Source organism: Xyrauchen texanus, chromosome 9, assembly GCF_025860055.1.
Source record: "Xyrauchen texanus isolate HMW12.3.18 chromosome 9, RBS_HiC_50CHRs, whole genome shotgun sequence".
NCBI lineage: Eukaryota > Metazoa > Chordata > Actinopteri > Cypriniformes > Catostomidae > Xyrauchen > Xyrauchen texanus.
Window position 1 is genome coordinate 19,214,946 of NC_068284.1, and position 19,544 is coordinate 19,234,489.

A 19,544-nucleotide genomic window follows, 5' to 3' on the forward strand; every position below is an offset into this window, starting at 1 on the left:
TCAAGGACACAATGGTGGTGGCTGTGGGGATCGAACCAGAGTCCTTCTGATTACCAGTTATGTGCTTAGACCACTACACCACCACCACTATTCGCAGGTTGATTTCAAAACAGCTGTGAAAACAGTAAACTCAGTCTCTGTGGTGCTAAAAAATATGGATCTGTTTATATCTGTATCTCATCCAGCCCGACATGGCAACATTGTATTCAGAAAGCTTTTTGAAAACAATGTTCATTTTTGCAATTCCTTTTGGTGGCGCTAGTGGCCCAGAAATTGAACACTTCTTCAAATGTTGTGAGTGTTTGATATGCTTCAGGCTGCATTCTTCACAGTGTTCACCAAGTGTCAGTGTTTCATTCACAAATAGAATCAAAGAACAGACTTGATTTTTTTTCTTTTCTTTTTTCTTTTTTGGCCAGGTCTCTTGATTCATCTCATCAATGAGATCTCTCATTAATGTAAAACATTATCTTTCAAATCTATCATCTTAAATTCAAGAACAACTATATTAATTCTTAAATCAGCATTCTGATTATCAGAGTTGTACATTTGATTTCTTAGCCTTACTAACGTGATGTGAATAAGCAGTTTACACTATGACCACTAGATGACATAATTCAACTGCTGTAGCCCTAAAATTCTCTTAGGGAGTACTAGGAGAAAAAAAGTTTCCCTTTGGATCCATAAAATGCTTGACCAGTTATTCATTGTCTCTTGTATTAACTTACATGATTTTCCATTTTCCCAAAGTAAATCATCTGATTCAATTGATTTTAGGGAGAGGATGGTTTTCCTGGGTTCAAGGGTGACATGGGCATTAAAGGTGACAAGGTGAGTAACAAGATTTTGCCTTGCTTAATTCTTTTCAATTCAATCAAAGTATTGTTCAACACATTATATTTTCATAATAAGATTATTAATCATTTGTTTAAGGTGAGGTTTACCTATTTTGGCTACAAGACTATTATACTGTCTGTACATTGTATGCAAATTATTTAATGTTTGTACATTGGTGTTCAGGGAGAGGGTGGTGTTTTGGGCCCCAGAGGAGAGGACGGACCGGAGGGGCCGAAAGGTAAATCGGGACCCAGTGGAGAGCTTGGTCCCATGGGTTTGGCAGGAGAGAAGGTAGGTTCACATAAAACTTGACTAAACACAATACATTTTATATTGTTCATTTGTGATTTCTTGGAAATGCAAATTAAATATTATGGCATTGTACTCAAGAGTGCATTTTTTGTTTCTGTTAATTCATCTTGGACCTATTGGGATGAATGCAATCACATGAAAGCAAAAGTTTAAATTACTGATGCATTGTAGAAATTCCATATTCACAGCCAGCCATGATTCATTTATTCTGTAAGTGAAAGTGTTCAATAAAATAGTTAACAAATAGGGTTACCAAGATAAAGCAATTATTTGGCTGGTCATGTGATCTCAACATGTCTGCCCCAATGAGACATAAAATAAACATAATAAAACAGCTTTTTAGACCACTGATATGACTGTAGTAGTCATCTCATGTGAATGAAGACACATTTTAAACATATTTTATTTAAGTTCCGTAGTTTTTTAAGTACTATACAATTCTTTTGTAAAACTTTCTTTTAAAAAGAAAACAATTACTGAAGGCACCTTTAAAATTATCAGCCCTGGAAAGAACAAAGAATAAGGTACATATATTGTCTGTCATAAATGATTAATCTGCTACTTTAGTCTGTCAATAGGAAATATACATTTTATACCCCCAAACATTACTTTTGAAAATTGAATAGAATAGAATAGAAGAACAGGGAGCACTGCAACAGATGTCATGGCCCTCACAGAGCCCCCCCGCTGAACATCAGGTCAGTCTGGGATTACATGAAGAGACAGAAGCAATTGAGACAGCCTAAATAAATAAAAGAACTGTGGTGAATTCTCCAAGAATCTTGGAACATCCTCTCTGCCAACAACCAAGAAAAACTTTGTCCAGGTGTCCCTAGGAGAATTGGTGCTGTTTTAAAGGCAAAAGTGTTAATTAACTCTTTTTCTGTTTATTGGACTTTGTCTGATGTTAATTGATTAATGAAAACTATTTATGTCATAATTGTTTTAAGAAATCCTCACTTTGAAAGTTTTTCACAAGTGCCTAAAACTTTTGTGCAGCACTATATATATATATATATATATATATATATATATATATATATATATATATATATATATATATATAATTATTATGAATTATTATGAATTATTACAATTAATAAACCACTCATCATAACTCATCATCAGAGTGGTGTATTGCTGTTTAATAGAGCTTACTGTGCACTTAAGAAGTCAAAATCACACTGTGCAGACCTTTATAGAGTTTGTACTTGTGTCTTTTTTTAGGGAAAACTTGGTGTTCCAGGATTACCTGGCTACCCAGGAAGACAAGGTCCTAAGGTAACAGTGCAGTACATTTGTTACTGTCTATATTTATTTTCCCTTTTTCCTGTTGTGGTTTTACAACACCATTTCATGAGTTAATGTTTATGTTTTAAGTGGAGCAAGTTTCCTTCTGCCTCTAATACCTGATATATATCTCCCAACATTACTTTAAGAGGGTATTAATTACAAACAAAAACAATAAAATAAAATAAAAATATGTTAACATTCAAGAGAAACTGTTCAATTGTTATCTCTTTTTTAAACAGTACAACTGTCAAAGAATATACATATACTTTGTCAAGTGCTGCATTTTACACGCAAGGCCTGGTGTTCACTGATACGTTAATGGGATAAACGTATTGTCTGTGACACTTGACTGCTTTATCTCTACACTGCGTGTCAAACTGCCACTGTATCTCTCAACCACTCAGCATGCAATTACTACATAACTAATAACAACTGTGAACATCCATTAGACTATGCAGACACATTTTCTGTTGTGATGTTTGTCCAACCTGCTGACAGCAATAAAATAATAATTTGGGTGGTCCACCCAAATATCTTGAATTTCCTTGTATTTTTTTGCAGATGATTTGTTTCTTATAATTTTTTGGTAAAATGGACGTTCATTTTATTTCATATTGAAAGTGGTGCAAAGTCACATTATCTTTTCGTGGACAATAAAGCTACTTTGTCAGCTACTTTGACTCTAGGTTCCGGTTCTCTTCCTCTTTTTTAGTTAATCATTGTGGGTGTTTTTACATCCTCTCAGGCTTGTTCAGGGTCTGTCAACCCCTCAGAGTAAAAGTTTTGTGTTGTGTATTTGCCGTTGTGTGTTTGAATTGTGCCATTACCATGTGCAGGCGACTGGCCATGGAGTAAATTACTGATGCGTATCAATCGTTAAGACTCATGGGTACATGGGCTGCTTGCCCCTCTTTGCTCTGCCAAATTAATTTGACCTTCAGTTTCATCTCATGTCCTTGTGCTAACAAGCACCCAACCATCCTGTTTACTTACTCCACAAGCATGCCCTCTGAGTATCACATGCATTAGCATTAGCATTAGCAGTAATTCTGTTGAATTCTTCTTCAAGGACACCCTCTGTCTGTCAGCATAACTTTACTTTTGCTCAAAGACTAAAGTTTTTCTTTCTTTTTTTAAATATTACCTTATTTAAAATGTGGGAACACATATTGGATACTCTGCTTGACATTGAAGGAATCTTCAGAGTTCAATACAACTTTCGGTTACTAACCACCTTACAAAAAATCTAGAGTTCTGTCAAACTAGCTGCAAACTTACCACTCATTATTTTTTTTTTAGTCCTTTTCAGCAAAGTCCTTTGCAGGTTAAAATAATCAGTGGCATATTTGCGGCAAGTTACCTATAAACTTTAGATTTTTGTAAGGGCTTGTCTGTACAAAGTTATATCTAATTTTTTGATTACAGTCATGTAAATCCTATAACTTTCGCATGATGCACAGAAAAATAACTTGAAGAAAAATAGCTTCTTTGTCTACATAAAGAAAAATCCACCCACAGGTATTATGTCAATAATGCATATTTTTTTATTATTATTTTCTAAATTATTATCGTGTGTGGTAATCGACAGTTATGTCTTTCAAAATATGTACCCTTTCAAAATATGTACCTTTTAGATGTAATCGGTTCCCCTCAATCTGTCTAATCATTCATTTCAATCCTCAGGGCTCTAATGGTTTCGCTGGCTTCCCTGGATCCAATGGAGAGAAGGGAGGAAGGGTACGTATGATAAATGTTATACATTTTATTTTTAACAAATCACAACCTGGCAGGAGCCATTTCTATCATTGGTCTGTGGTTTTGATTACAAACCACATTTAGGGAGGTTGTAATTGCATAGATATGCATACTGACATCTGTTTGGTTGTGTTTTTTCAGGGTATTGCTGGCAAAGCAGGTCCAAGAGGACAACGAGGTCCAACGGTATGACAATAAGAATGTTTAATTCTTTAAAGTAGAGATAAACAATGCTTTTAATCCACATTCACTGGTAATACACAAGGTTTAACACATAATATGTCATGCCATTCAGGGTCCTCGTGGTGGAAGAGGTGCCAGAGGTCCAACAGGAAAACCTGGAGCAAAGGTCTGACCTCATCAGTCATGACTAACTCAATCTCATTTTATGGAAGGCTACTTTACTAGAGTAAGCTCTATCTTGAAATGCTTTCCTGCAGTTAACCGGTAACTGACGATGTTTCTGTGTTTTTAGGGAACATCAGGAAATGATGGACCACCTGGTGGCCCAGGAGAAAGAGTGAGTGATGGTTGAATCATTTCTTGAGTTTAGTTACATTCATCGATCTCAGAAATGTTCTATTATATCTCTCTAAAATATCATGTTTTTGTGTGCTTAGGGACCCCAAGGACCTCAGGGCCCTGTTGGATTACCAGGCCCTAAAGGACCAAATGTAAGTGAATTATTCAATTTCTTCAAGGTTTACTTTTATTTATCTTATTTTTGTGTGTGTGTGACAATTTTAACAGTGTGAATTGAAGTTATTTCACTCTTTGACTCACATTAGACTGTCTTTTGCTCAAAATAGAGGCCTAACTGTAGTCATTTAACAACAAAACTGATTTCACATTAGCAGAAAATGATGACGTAGAGTAAAATATGCTGTATTTTTAATTATTATAAAAACTATGTGTCAGGTGAGAAATTGATAAGCTGTCTTGCAACTCTCTCAGGGACCTCCTGGAAAGGATGGATTGCCCGGTCACCCTGGACAGAGAGGAGAGACTGTGAGTTTCTTTTTGTCCTTACAAGTATTTTCTAATAATCATATAAACAATGTCCGCAACATTTATATGTTTATATTATAGTACCTTTTAGTTGCTGACAGTGTCAAGGCCTCACACGGTCTGTTTGTCTGTTTCTAGTCAAAACTGTTCAATAGATGCTAATAGAAGTGCTAAAAATTGTGAAAAGTCAAACATCTGTCCTTTGTGGTTCTCAAGATAAAAATACAGCAACATTTTTTTTTAGGTCACAAGCTATACAGTATGTGCAGATATTTTTAAGGCTGAATGAAGGTTCCTAAAGCGATATTTCACCGAAAAATGAACATTCTCTCATCATTTACTCACTCTCATATTGCTCTAAATCTGTATAACTTTGACTTTTGGAACGCAAAAGGAGGTGTTAGGGAGAATCTTAGGGACTAGTCTCAGTCATCATCTGCTTTCATTGAATTTTTCTATATGATGTGAATGGTGACTGAAGAGAACATTCTGCTTAACATCTCTTTCCATGTTCTACACATGAAAGAAAGTCATATGTGTTTGGCAGAATTTTAGTTAATTTTATTTAATTATGACAGAAATTGTATTATTGGGTGAACTAACCACCGATGACACTGTTCAATATTTGCATAAAATTTCAATGTGGCAGATGTTCCTTTTCTCCCAGATTGCTTCCAAATATGTGATAACTACAATAAATTGCAATTGATGCCTTTCCACAGGGTTTCCAAGGAAAGACTGGACCTCCTGGACCTGGAGGTGTTGTTGGCCCACAGGTAAGCTTAGAAAATAACAGACCAACACATTGCTTTAATAATAACTTATAATGAAAACAGAGCATAAGTTGTTGTTGTTGTTTACTTATCAGCTGATTTTGAATTTAAAAGGGCTCAACAGGAGAAACTGGGCCTGTTGGAGAGAGAGGACATCCTGGATCTCCAGGGCCCCCTGGAGAGCAAGGTCTTCCTGGAGCTGCTGGCAAAGAAGGTGGAAAGGTACAGTGTTCATTTCAGATACCTAAGAGTAATATTCAGGTAGCATTTACATAATGCATAATGTACGGTACAATATAACAATATGTGGATGTTTGTAAAGCCTACAAACAACTGTGGAGGTTGGTCGTTTGAAGTTAAAAGACTAAATCTTATCTCATTGTCTCTCTCTCCTTCAAGGGTGATCCAGGTCCTCAGGGGGGTTCTGGCAAGCCTGGTCCTTCTGGGTTGAAAGGGTTCCCAGGACAAAGGGGTCTTCCTGGCGCAGCGGTAAGAGCAAGCATTTTAATGTTATGTGCCCAGCCAAAGGGCCATTAGCTGCCTAACAGCCTGCTGTTCCTGTAAATGCTTATGCAGTATGAATGCCTCAGTAGAGGACACCATTGTAACTCTAAGACTGAAGGCTCATAGAGATTAACTGAAATGTTAAACATGCATAGAGACATTCATTTAGCAGAAGTCTTCAACACTTCAGAGAAAATCTGCTGCAATGTATTTTCAATTCCATTTTTCATCTCATCCATTGAACATTTAAAGCTATTAGGACCTGTATTTAAAATTCAACATCATATGGTTTTCACTGTAGAAAAACCCATTTTACTTCCATTATCTGACATATTTCTAAGAGAAACACTCCAAAGAGTATCTTAGTATTGTTTTCCAGTAAAAATATTTTAACATCCATTAAACAAGATACATTTACATGATAAGTACAACTGATATTATTATGGCTTGTTTTCAGAGAATGTGTCTTGAAAATAAGTGCATTTTTTGTTTTGCGTCTGGCAGATTTCTTTTCTTGTTTATGCTTAAAACAAGTCAAAATATTTTAACATTACCAAGAAAACAAGAAGAAAAATAATAATTAAGAATATATATTTTTTTATGGTGAAAAAATGTATGTCGGGGCCATAATCCTTTAGACTTTGGAAATTGACTAGATCATGAAAGTGATCTATATATGGCAGGTGGTTGGAGGGGAAGGACTATAAAATAAGAGTGTTTGTTGACAACGGGTCAATTTTGATTTCATGTTGACTTAAACGCACAAAGCCCCAACTTATTTGGACATAAATACTCTTAAGCTACATAACCTATTGCACAAACCTTTTGGGTAAAAATGAAAGGTATTAGCGTTATGTTTCAACATATCTAGTGAGATTTTGCTGTTTCTCCTTTTTTCTCATCCTCATTTCAGAGCACTATAAGTGCACATGGAGCTCACGTGATATATTGTGCTGTCCTATAGAATGATGGTAACCTACAGTATATCCCATAAACTGGCCCTCCCTTGGTGATTGTTTGTTTCTTTTTTTTTAATGAACACAAAAGCAGTGCCTGAAATAAGTTGTGTAAGGTTTGCAAGAGCAGCCTGTGTGGCAGAACTGACCTGCACACACAATTCAGGAGTTTCAAATATCTGAGATGATAAATAACCTAGAGTGTAAACTCAGAGTATGAGCTTTGCAGAGGAATGCAGTATACGTCTAGCCTGCTTTTGGATCAGAGATTCACTATGACATATTTATTGTCCCTTGCAGCTCTGATTTGGTGCTCTCTGGGCCTGTAAATTATGTACTGCATCACAAACAGCTACAGTTGTGCAACTCAAAGGATATATAAGTCATAGAGACTTGTAAATGTCTCTGTTCGGTTTTCTTTATTAAAAATATGTATACTGTGGTGCAGATTGAAGTCAAATATTGTGTTGTTTTTAGTTTCAGTTCTAGCAAGGCAGTAATGTATTACAATTATTCAAACATACTGCTTAGCAGTTTGTTTAAAGGGATAGTTCACCCAAAAATGTAAATTATCTAATCATTTACTCATCCTCATGCCATCCCAGATGTGTATGATGGTGACCAGAACTCCAAAAGCTCCAAAAAGGAGCCTAAAAGTAGTCCAGACAACCTCAGTTTATCAATGTCTTCTGAAGCGATCAAATCGGTTTAAGGTGAGAACAGACACAAATGTAACTCCTTTTTTACTTTTAATGACTTATTTTTTGGTCTTTTCTCTCCCAAAACCGACTGAATCACTTCAGAAGACATGTATTAAGCCACTGGAGTCTTATGGATTACTTTTATGCTGCCTTTATCTTCTTTTTGGAGCTTTTTGAGTTCTGGTCACTATTCACTTGCATTGTAATGGCCTACAGAGCTGAAATATTCTTTTAAAAACTTAGTCTTATGCAGAAGAAAGTCATACACATCTGGGATGGTATTAAATGATGAGAATATTTACATTTTTGGGTGAACTATCCCTTTAAGTCTCTAACCTTAATTATTAAACATGTATTAATACAGCTTAAACCACTTAACAAGCAGACTCCATTCAAGCACATTTTAGGGCTGTGTATATGTAAAGATATCCGAAATTGATTCTGATCCACAAGCTCTTGATTTGATTCTGATTTTGATATGATTTTATTTGATTCTGATTCATTTGGGTATATTTCAGTTAGAATGTCCATTTAGCGTACTTATGAAAATCTCATGCTTTAAATTATACAGGGAACATTCTAACTTGGTACATTATGAAAATATTAATAAAAAAAAAATAACAGCATGACCCACATTATGCAATTCAATTGATATTTATTTAAGAGACACTGTATAATAATCAACACAACCAAAACTGAAGTAAACTTTAAAGGTTTATTATTATTATTTTTTATCATTATTTCAGCCTGAGGTGTGCTATCTATTTTGATTGTTGTTAATTTGATTCTTTTTCAAGGAATTTAACATTAAATTCCTATTAATATTCCTAATTATATTGAAATTTCCCATTGATTTTTATATTTTGATTATATTCTAGAAATTATAGAAAGTTCAACATTCAAAGTGTAACAAGCAGTGTATATGTCATCATATTTGCATACTGAATTCTGATTTGTCTTCTTTCTTTAATCTGTTTGCATAATGAATAGTGATTTTCCTTCCATATTATAGCCACCTTTCAAATGCACAGTGACTGTGTTGATTCTTTTGCACAGCCAATAGAAAAAAGATGTGCACTGAGTGTCATGACAATTCGGCCGATGCAGAATTTCATTTAAAAATAATCAAAGCCTAAAACATAAACTCGCCTAAACACTATTCTTATGCTGTCTTGCTAACACTGCTATTTCGTTCAGGAATTTCTGGTTTACAAAATTGTGTCTGTCTTCTTAATGAATTTCAGTCTCCACACAGTCCGTCGTGAATCAGTCTGTGAATGTTGATTTAAATAAACAACAGTTGACTATGCTGTCACTCATTGTTTTGATGGTTACATTCAGATGGTTCATATGTATTTGATGACGCAGAATGAGGTGTTCCTGGCATCATATGATAATGTACTGGCAGCGCTTGCTTTCTGATGTAGGAAACTGATAGATTGCCAGTTTTATAAACACTCTGGGCTGTATTTCCAGTAGACTTATAGTACAAACAGCTGCCATATCCTGGCACAAACACTTGCAGGCACACACAGTTTTAGATGCCACTTTGACAGATTTTGAAGCACAGCTCTCATGAGGGAATATGGGATTGATTTATTCTTACTCATTTAAACCTCTCTTTCTCTCTCCCTCTCTCTCTCTCTCTCTCTCTCTCTCTCACTCACAGGGTCCAGGTGGTCTGAAGGGAGGCGAGGGTCCGCAGGGTCCACCAGGCCCCAGTGTAAGTACCTGTGTTACCATGGAAACTCTGTTACTGCAAATGGGCTATCGGCAGACTTTGCCTCTATTACTGAAGTGACATCAGGCTAATTCTCGACTGGACGCAGTCAGCAGGTGGTGAATTTAATGACCATAATATTGGCACTGAGAGCCCAGTTTAGTGTGTGTGATCTTATCCAATGCCATCTGATCATGCTGAATGAGTCAGGCCTTATCAATGTGTCCATCACCATGTCAGTTATTACATTTTAATCATACATGTAATGTGCTTTGAAACTCAGATATAGAGTCTAAGGTCTTAGACCTCTAGTAAAATGCTTCATTTTTGCATTTTTCTAATTTAATAATTAAAAAAAATTATAATTACAAATGATATTGTCAGCATAACAATTTAAGTGATTAGTTGAATTGAAAAATCAACCTTTCTTTGTATTTGGTTGGTCCTTTTTTGCTTTAATGACAGCATGCACTCGAGCTGACATGGAAAGTTTTTGCAAAACCTTATGAACCATGTTATCCCACCAATGATTCAAGAATGTTCCAAAGAGCATCTTGTGTGATACAATTAGAAGCATATTTACAAAGGAGTTAACATGCTCACTGTCATCGATTTGCTTATTTGATTAGTTACCTAAAATAGTCCAGAATCTTAAATATTTCGTTTTTATTTAACACCATAATATCCCTTTGTTTTAAAGGGATGGTTTACCCCAAACTGAAAATTCTGTCATAATTACCCCCATGTTGTTTCAAACCTGTATGAGTTCCTTCAGTGGAGCACAAAAAGCGAAGTTAGGAAGAATTTTAGGGACTGACAGCCTCTGTCAACTTTCACTTCAATTGGATGAAAGAGCAGCATCAACATTCTTCATAACATGCTTTCTTCAAAGTAAATGCTCTCGGTTCTTATAGTGCAGTGAAGGCACAGCAGTACATCTTAAGACCATCAAAGCTTCAGCTGTGCGCTATGTGAATCCCCTTTCAATTGGAGGAAGATTGGTTCAGGGATTCATTGTCTCTCTTGAATAAAAGGCATCTGTATAGCCTGGCAAGAAAAATCTCTTAAATCAGAAGGATTTGGAGTCAGTGGCCCACCCTCACCAATCAGCGATCTTATCTCTGCATAAATAGACCTCCTGCCATGTGCCTAAATTGACTCACTGGAAGCAGATTGTGACTAAGAAGTTTCTAACAAACTCAAACTTGTCTACTATTTGTTTATAGGGTGGTGGATCAGATGAGGAGTGAGTCAGAGCTGTATGTTGTGTCAGTTTGATATTAGAATGCATTCTTTGGCATAGTCAGTATGGATGGAGCAAGATTGCCTGTGCTTATATCTGTGCTAGCATCAAAGTATTGCAAAAATAATGATTTGTTGTGTCCCAAATGAAGAACTGTCTAGTGTATGAATTTTCAAAGTGGAACTTTGGAAAAACTAATGTTTTTTTGTTTTTTTACTGCAAGTAAGCATTCGCCATATTTCAGCCATTAAATGTGACATTTCAAATGCATGCAGTGTGTTGCCACTAGTTTAGCATGTTAGCTAACCTCAGTCCAATACTTCTCTCTTAAATAGTGTACATATCCACACTGTGTGGGGGTATGATAAAGCATTCAACTCACATTTGTACGGTACATTTGTTGAAACCAAGCTGCCAAAAAGACTTGTTCTCTACTTCCTCCACAGTGTGATGTCACACTGTGGTAGACATTTGCATCTGACCATATTCACAACAACACATCAACGCCTACTTTACCCTATCACTTCTATAGCCCGCCTAGTAGCAGTGAGCAGTGAGATGGCAAGTAGAGAGAGAGCAGGTCAATCAAGAGCAGAGGGACAATCATCAACAGTGGGTGTGTACTAGAGGCCTGCATGGGCCTTAAAATGAAACTCTACCCGGCCAGAAAGATACCGTCAAATTTTAAGCCCAAACCCGACCCGAACCCCAGATCGCTCACTATAATTCTTCTCTCTACTCTTCTCTTAGCAAATACTGTTGCAATAGGCTGTATTTTATGTTAGCGTTGTAGCCAACATCCGTAAAAGTATTAAAACGTATACAGTTTTAACAAGGCATGGCAGCCCCTAGGTACAGCAGTACTGCCTTACCGTTTATCTAGCACTGAAACTTTGCTTGGTGAAGAACAATGTGGAATAATTTGAAACAATGCAACAGTCCCCTCTATGCAGCCTTGATTAGAACAATTAATCTTTGTAACAAAACAATCTTGACGCAGCGCAACATATGAAACTGTACGCAGGTGTCTCAACATGCGTTTTTGTCAATTCTATGTTTTGTTTTTTTTTACTTAACATGATGTTTAAAATGTGCCAGTCCTACGTGAGATGCTGAAGAAACAGAGCACATGCGTGAAATGATTTTGGTAGCCCTGTTTATTTTTCATAATTATAAACCTGAACCCGAAGTCTTACATGAAAAACTGACCCGACTCTTGTTCAGTTAGGCCTGGGTTGGGTTGCAGACCTCTAGTGTGTACTGTCAAATCTTAAAGGACAAGCAGCACCAAAACCATGCATTTTTGACAGAGGGTCAGAATGAGGGTGGAAAACGGTCATGTTTTAAAAATAATTTACACAATATTTAATACACTATTAGAAATTGTATGTACTCAAAATGTATAATTAAGAATACAATATGAACATTCAATAATCATCCATTATGATTTTTGTCATAATTATTTATTTAGTAGTACATACTTATAGTAGACTCTGCATATTATGATGGGATAGGAGAAAGTATTTAAGCAGAAAAATTACCTTTACGTTTTAAATGTTAGGCTTCTTTAATTTTGTGCATGTAGATACAGTGATACTTATTGCTTTATAATATGAATTCACTTACTCAGTGATGGTACCCACCTGAAAAAAGTGTCTGGTTCTCTATGTTTGAAAGCATTATCACTGATGGCTAATGCACCAGGAGGTTGTGTGTTTGTGTGCATGTATGTGAAACCAACTGGGTGTCCTCAAGTAAACAGTAAATAAAGGTTTCTATCTGAGAGCTTATAGATGCACTAATGGACTGTTTCTGAAAAAGACATGCTCCATGATGGTTCTGAACCAGAGAGCTGATCCTCGATTTATCAAGAGAAACATTATCAAGAGAAACTTTTGTTTGTCATCATGACCTGCTGATACTTTCCTGCCAGAAAGAAACATATTTACTGTGCTAATGTGCTTTCATGTTGTTCAGTGCGGCATAAAGATGTGTACAGGTGCACGTCTCTCAGCACGAAACAAACCGAATAAAAATGTCAACACAGTGATGGATCATGGTCCCCTGAGGCCCCAAGGCACACGTGTCTGGAGGCCTCCCCGCCAACACCACTCCTTGTGGCAGAGCACATATCCATAAGCATTGAGGACTGTTTGGCTTGTTTTTATTATGGTAACTTTAGATGACTAAAAATAGAAGCTCGGGGCTTTAGTGATTAACTCAACTTATGAGCCAAGTGCCCCAGTGACCCTAGTGGACATCTCACACTAGATGCACCAAGGGCCATGGTGTTTAGGTTTCTTTGGCAATCTTGGGGCCCCAGGTAGTCTGAGGCCACATAATATATATATATATATATATATATATATATATATATATATATATATATATATATATATAATTTTACAAATAATTATTTTGAATCTTAATTAGTATAATAAATTAATTGGGTTTCAGTTAGATTTGATTTGAGGTTTGTGGATCACAGGGGTCACCAGGAGAGAGAGGAGGAGCTGGACCAGGAGGACCCATTGGTGTAACGGGACGCAATGGCCCTCAGGGACCCCCAGGACCTGCTGGAGAAAAGGGTGGTCCGGTGAGTGAGCAATGTTTGAAGACAAATATGCTGGTTTTTGCAATGTTATCCCATTGACTAAAAATGAAAAAGAAGTTTTTGTGACTGAGATGATTGCCAAAATATGAACTATTCCTTTAAAGCATTTTCCATACAATATACATTCAGAGATGTTTCATTAACAGCAATTTCTTTTATATGCCATTAATGTACAATATTTTCCCATTAATTTGTCCAGGGTGAGAAAGGACCTGCTGGTCCTGCTGGTCGTGATGGCATCCAAGGTCCAGTTGGTCTTCCGGGCCCAGCCGGACCTCAGGGTCCACCTGGAGAGGATGGTGACAAGGTATATCAATTAATTCCAAACTTCAAAGAATCACCTTTTGACCCATAGGCCAGAAACATACTTTTAGTAGTATGCAGATGCGAATGCTTGGCCAATGAATTGCAAGCATTCTGTCCCTTTGTACATAATTTAGTGCGTGCTTGCATGGCTGTGGCGGTAACAAACTAGATAGAGTTACCTTTAAATATCTGTGCCATTAAACTGGATGTGTTATTATTCAGGAAGCTAGCTATAAACATGTTTACAAGGTCTAACTTGCTCAGCAAGATTCTCTTCAAACTGTTGCTCCCACCTGACAGTAGTTGACTTGAAAGAGAAACCTGCCCGTAGAATAAGTTTACATTAATGTCTGTTATTATGCCATACAATGCCAAAAATACAGTAACTATGCTAAACACTAAAACTAAAATGATCTCACTCTGTTTTATCTGAATCTGAGCAAAGTTGAGCCCAATCCAACTGTAACAGGAGAGATCCGATTTGGTCATGACTCTAATGTGTAGTTACTGCATTTTACCATTGCAGGGCAGTAAAGTGCCCCTTGTGGCAATGCTGAGAATGCAGTGTATACTAGTGTAGCATTATGAATTGGACTCAAAAAATTATGTTCTTAATTAGTATTTTTTTTTTATATATATTCTTAAAACAAAATAAATTTACTTGACAAGCAAAATGAGATGAGATAGTTTGTCTTGTTTTCAGAGAAATCTAACTAAATGTAGTGAGGTTTATGCTTAAAAGAAGAAAAAAGTATTTACCAATGGGGTAAGAAAAGTAAACTTAATTCAAAGGGAACTTAATATATTATGGCATTTTGTTTGTCAAGTAAATATATCTTGTTTTCAGAATATTTAAGATATTTGTACTGGAAAGCAGAAGTGCTAATTAAGAAAATGATGTGTCAGGTCTAAACATTCCTTCCCATCACATTTCTGTACACCAATAGTGATTCTGAGGACAGAATTTTGCCTTATCCATAACTAACACCAAACTTAACACATAAATTCATTACCACAGCAAGATGTTGACAATCAAGGCGAATATATACACACACACATGCACATACAAGTAAACAAACATGCTTTGGAAGCTTGAGACAAAATAAACTATATGTTCAAAAAAACTACATGTACTAATGTATTCCAGAATGTATTAGCTCCCTGTGTAATGTAGAACAGTACTCTTTTAGATCCTTATCACGTCCCAAGGCACATTATTTTTTTTAGTTGTTGTGCCAATGGTGTCGGAGGGGCCAAGTGATCAATTAATTGCAAACACACCCCAAGGTCTTTGTTTTACTGTTAAATAAATATCTCAGGAGTGATGTTTTCTGTGCCGTTGAGGCTAAAATGAACGTGAGATATTTTTGATGATCAAGCATGATTTTGAAAATCAGTTCTTTCAATTATCTTTCATTTGTTAAAGGGAGAGGTTGGTGAGCCCGGTCAAAAGGGAGGCAAAGGTGGTAAGGGCGAACAGGTAAGTTACTTCTATGCACAATTTATGCAAAACATTAAATTGACTTAAAACCAAAACCTTGAACAATACACCTTAAATTTGTACAAATATGTTGCATTTACACCATTTAAACCAAGTTGGAAAATGCACTTGACTTGTGTAAGATACTTTGATGCAATAAGTAACCCTATAAAGCATACACGTTGTACATTACCAAATGCTAACTTAGGCACCAAAAACTATCATGTGACCTTTTGTGTGTGGAGTTAATCTACTTTAGAGTCAATCCTTAACGTCGCCCTCTTTGTCTGTTGCTATAGGGTCCCCCAGGTCCAGGAGGTCCACAGGGTGTTGTTGGAGCTCCAGGTCCTGCTGTGAGTACTGGATTTTTAACCTTCTATTTCTGCATCACACAAGAAAACCCAAACGTTCCTCTTTTTTCTCAGTTCCTCTGTAGTTTCCTATGAGGCATCACTGTCATACAGATACAGTGACCCAAAAAGTGTTTGTATAATTAGGCCACACTACAGCTACTCAAGTCACTTATTTTGCCTGTCTAACTGAACTAAAATGATTTCATTGATAAATAACTGTTAAATGATTGCTATGCAATTTATGTCCTTATATGTTTAAATAACTTCCCCAGTTCAAAGTAAATTTTTATGTTTCTCATCTCTTAACGGGACTGCTACATACAATAGGTCTTCCATTCTCACAAAATACAATATCAAGCGCCATTACTCTGACATTAACCATACAGAGCAGTCTGCTATGTATGAGGGAGAGATGAGTCACTCAATGCCGAAAACGTCTGTCCATGCATGATTCATTACTGTAGGCTATAACTGCAGCAATAACTAAAACTGTTAACTGACCACTATTCACTGGCATGCACCATTTCTGCTCAGTCTACAGTGCCAGTGCCAAGTAATTGTTGTGAAACCAAATGTCTTCTTTTTCAGACCTGAATAAAGCATCCGGCCGGGAATATTATACATTCTGTGTATTTCGGACTGCGCATCATTTTTCACGTGTTTATAAGTCCTTACGTTTTTATTCTGGCATTGGTATTCTCTCTCTCTCTCTCTCTCTCTCTCTCTCTCTCTCTCTCTCACTCTATGTGTGAATGATTAAATAGAACACCTGCTTACTCAGACTCATGCATACTACGTATTGATATATTTTACTGAAAATGTTGACTGTATCGAGACAACATCAAATATACTGCATATCACGGAAATTTGAACTAAAATGATGGATAAAAATAGACCATGATTGAAATGTTACAACTCAGTCTGTCAGATATTTGTAAAGCTGGCACTTGCATGTCGATGACAAAGTCTGAAAACATAAAGAAAAAGAACACATCAGAACATTTGAGAGGAGAAACAAATCCTTCTTCTCTATTCTTATACTATCCATTCTATAATCTGACAAGCACAAAACACGTCAGCCATTTAAAAAATAATTTATCTTTAGGGAAGTTCACCTGGGCACAATAGGAGGATTAAAAAGTTTTGGAGGCTATCAAACTAAATTTTATTTTGTGCACAGGTAAATGAGACTTAAATGTGGTTAGATTTACATATTCACAACAGTGTTTTTTTGTTATTATATAAAAAAAAATCTATGAAAAAAAAAAAATATGTATATATATATATATATCTATATATATACCTCCTGGCTAGTGACCCTCGGGTAATTTGACTTTGAGACCCCTGGTTTAAAGTGTAGTTCTGTGAAAAGGTGTAAGCTCATTTATTTGCAGATGCCTCTTGGTTTGCTATTTTTATATATAATGTAATGTTCATACAACCTATGGTTAAGGAGCTGGACTGACAACCAAAAGGATTGACTGTAGGTTTGACTACTGCAAGGAGTGTCATGAACCATCACCGCATGAGAGACACTTAACACCAGGGTTCAGAGGCTTCAGAGGTCTAGCCCAAGGGCGTAGATTTGCATGTACATCTATCCATTGATCATTGTATAAATATTGGGGGGTTGTACTTGATTGCGTTGATTATTGAGGTTGTACCCACCATTGTAGTTAGGGAAATCTATATTACTATGTTAAAAGACTACTTACTTTTGTCAGTGTCAAGCCACCTTCTGTGTTGAAAAAGTAGCAGTGTGAGCAAATAGTCTGAGCCAGGTGGCACACAGTTGAATATTTAAAGTGTATGACTTAAGCTGAACACTCCCAGCTGGCCCCCTCTGTTTTCTTGATGCATCTTCCTCATTAGCTCTCTAAAGGCTGATAATTACACCTATTCTTTGCAGCTATGTGAAGAACATTCTTGGAGACTATTCAGCTTTTGTACTTAGGGACTGAATCTCAAAAACCTTGGGAGCATTTGAGGTTCAGTACAAGTTAAGCTCAAACTAGAGCATTTGTGGCATAATATTGATTATTACAATGCTACAATATATATATATATATATATATATATATATATATATATATATATATACACTCACCTAAAGGATTATTAGGAACACCATACTAATACTGTGTTTGACCCCTTTCGCCTTCAGAACTGCCTTAATTCTACATGGCATTGATTCAACAAGGTGCTGAAAGCATTCTTTAGAAATGTTGGCCCATATTGATAGGATAGCATCTTGCAGTTGATGGAGATTTGTGGGATGCACATCCAGGGCACGAAGCTCCCGTTCCACCACATCCCAAAGATGCTCTATTGGGTTGAGATCTGGTGACTGTGGGGGCCATTTTAGTACAGTGAACTCATTGTCATTTTCAAGAAACCAATTTGAAATGATTCGAGCTTTGTGACATGGTGCATTATCCTGCTGGAAGTAGCCATCAGAGGATGGGTACATGGTGGCCATAGAGGGATGGACATGGTCAGAAACAATGCTCAGGTAGGCCGTGGCATTTAAACAATGCCCAATTGGCACTAAGGGGCCTAAAGTGTGCCAAGAAAACATCCTCCACACCATTACACCACCACCACCAGCCTGCACAGTGGTAACAAGGCATGATGGATCCATGTTCTCATTCTGTTTACGCCAAATTCTGACTCTACCATCTGAATGTCTCAACAGAAATCGAGACTCTTCAGACCAGGCAACATTTTTCCAGTCTTCAACTGTCCAATTTTGGTGAGCTCTTGCAAATTGTAGCCTCTTTTTCCTATTTGTAGTGGAGATGAGTGGTACCCGGTGGGGTCTTCTGCTGTTGTAGCCCATCCGCCTCAAGGTTGTGCATGTTGTGGCTTCACAAATGCTTTGCTGCATACCTCGGTTGTAACGAGTGGTTATTTCAGGCAAAGTTGCTCCTCTATCAGCTTGAATCAGTCGGCCCATTCTCCTCTGACCTCTAGTATCAACAAGGTATTTTCGCCCACAGGACTGCCGCATACTGGATGTTTTTCCCTTTTCACACCATTCTTTGTAAACCCTAGAAATGGTTGTGCGTGAAAATCCCAGTAACTGAGCAGATTGTGAAATACTCAGACCGGCCCGTCTGGCACCAACAACCATGCCACGCTCAAAATTGCTTAAATCACCTTTCTTTCCCATTCTGACATTCAGTTTGGAGTTCAGGAGATTGTCTTGACCAGGACCACACCCCTAAATGCATTGAAGCAACTGCCATGTGATTGGTTGATTAGATAATTGCATTAATGAGAAACTGAACAGGTGTTCCTAATAATCCTTTAGGTGAGTGTATATATATACATATATATGTGTGTGTGTGACTTGCACCTCCTTTTCTTAAAAAAAAGTTAAAATCTGCGGTACAGTGAGGCACTTACAATGGTAGTGAATGGGGCCAATCAGTAAACATTTAAATACTTCTAAAGTTTCTAAAGTGTAAGCAATATGTATGTAAACATGATTTTAGTGTAAAAAAATCACTTACACTATAACTTTTCTATGTAAAGTTATAGCCAATTTTACAACTTTGTTGCCATGATGATATAATGTTAACAAATCCTAAAATGACTGTAAAAATTATGATATTAACAATTTTACAGCTCAAATAAAACATGAGTTTTAAGAGAAGAATGAATGTATCAGCTTTTATAAAATTATA

The 19,544-nt window shown here is 36.6% G+C and overlaps 1 protein-coding gene across 1 annotated transcript in view; it reads left to right on the forward strand.

Annotated features, from left to right (window-relative positions):
* LOC127649150 (collagen alpha-1(XI) chain-like) overlaps window positions 1-19,544 on the forward strand; it is a 121,596-nt gene that overhangs the window by 77,619 nt on the left and 24,433 nt on the right. The window contains exons 29-45 of the mRNA XM_052134117.1: window positions 778-831; window positions 1,021-1,128; window positions 2,377-2,430; window positions 4,126-4,179; window positions 4,339-4,383; window positions 4,493-4,546; window positions 4,673-4,717; window positions 4,818-4,871; window positions 5,152-5,205; window positions 5,928-5,981; window positions 6,093-6,200; window positions 6,378-6,467; window positions 9,809-9,862; window positions 13,591-13,698; window positions 13,916-14,023; window positions 15,449-15,502; window positions 15,802-15,855. Of these exons, the coding sequence (XP_051990077.1) occupies window positions 778-831; window positions 1,021-1,128; window positions 2,377-2,430; window positions 4,126-4,179; window positions 4,339-4,383; window positions 4,493-4,546; window positions 4,673-4,717; window positions 4,818-4,871; window positions 5,152-5,205; window positions 5,928-5,981; window positions 6,093-6,200; window positions 6,378-6,467; window positions 9,809-9,862; window positions 13,591-13,698; window positions 13,916-14,023; window positions 15,449-15,502; window positions 15,802-15,855 (1,152 nt within the window). The remainder of the gene's footprint in view (window positions 1-777; window positions 832-1,020; window positions 1,129-2,376; window positions 2,431-4,125; window positions 4,180-4,338; window positions 4,384-4,492; window positions 4,547-4,672; window positions 4,718-4,817; window positions 4,872-5,151; window positions 5,206-5,927; window positions 5,982-6,092; window positions 6,201-6,377; window positions 6,468-9,808; window positions 9,863-13,590; window positions 13,699-13,915; window positions 14,024-15,448; window positions 15,503-15,801; window positions 15,856-19,544) is intronic.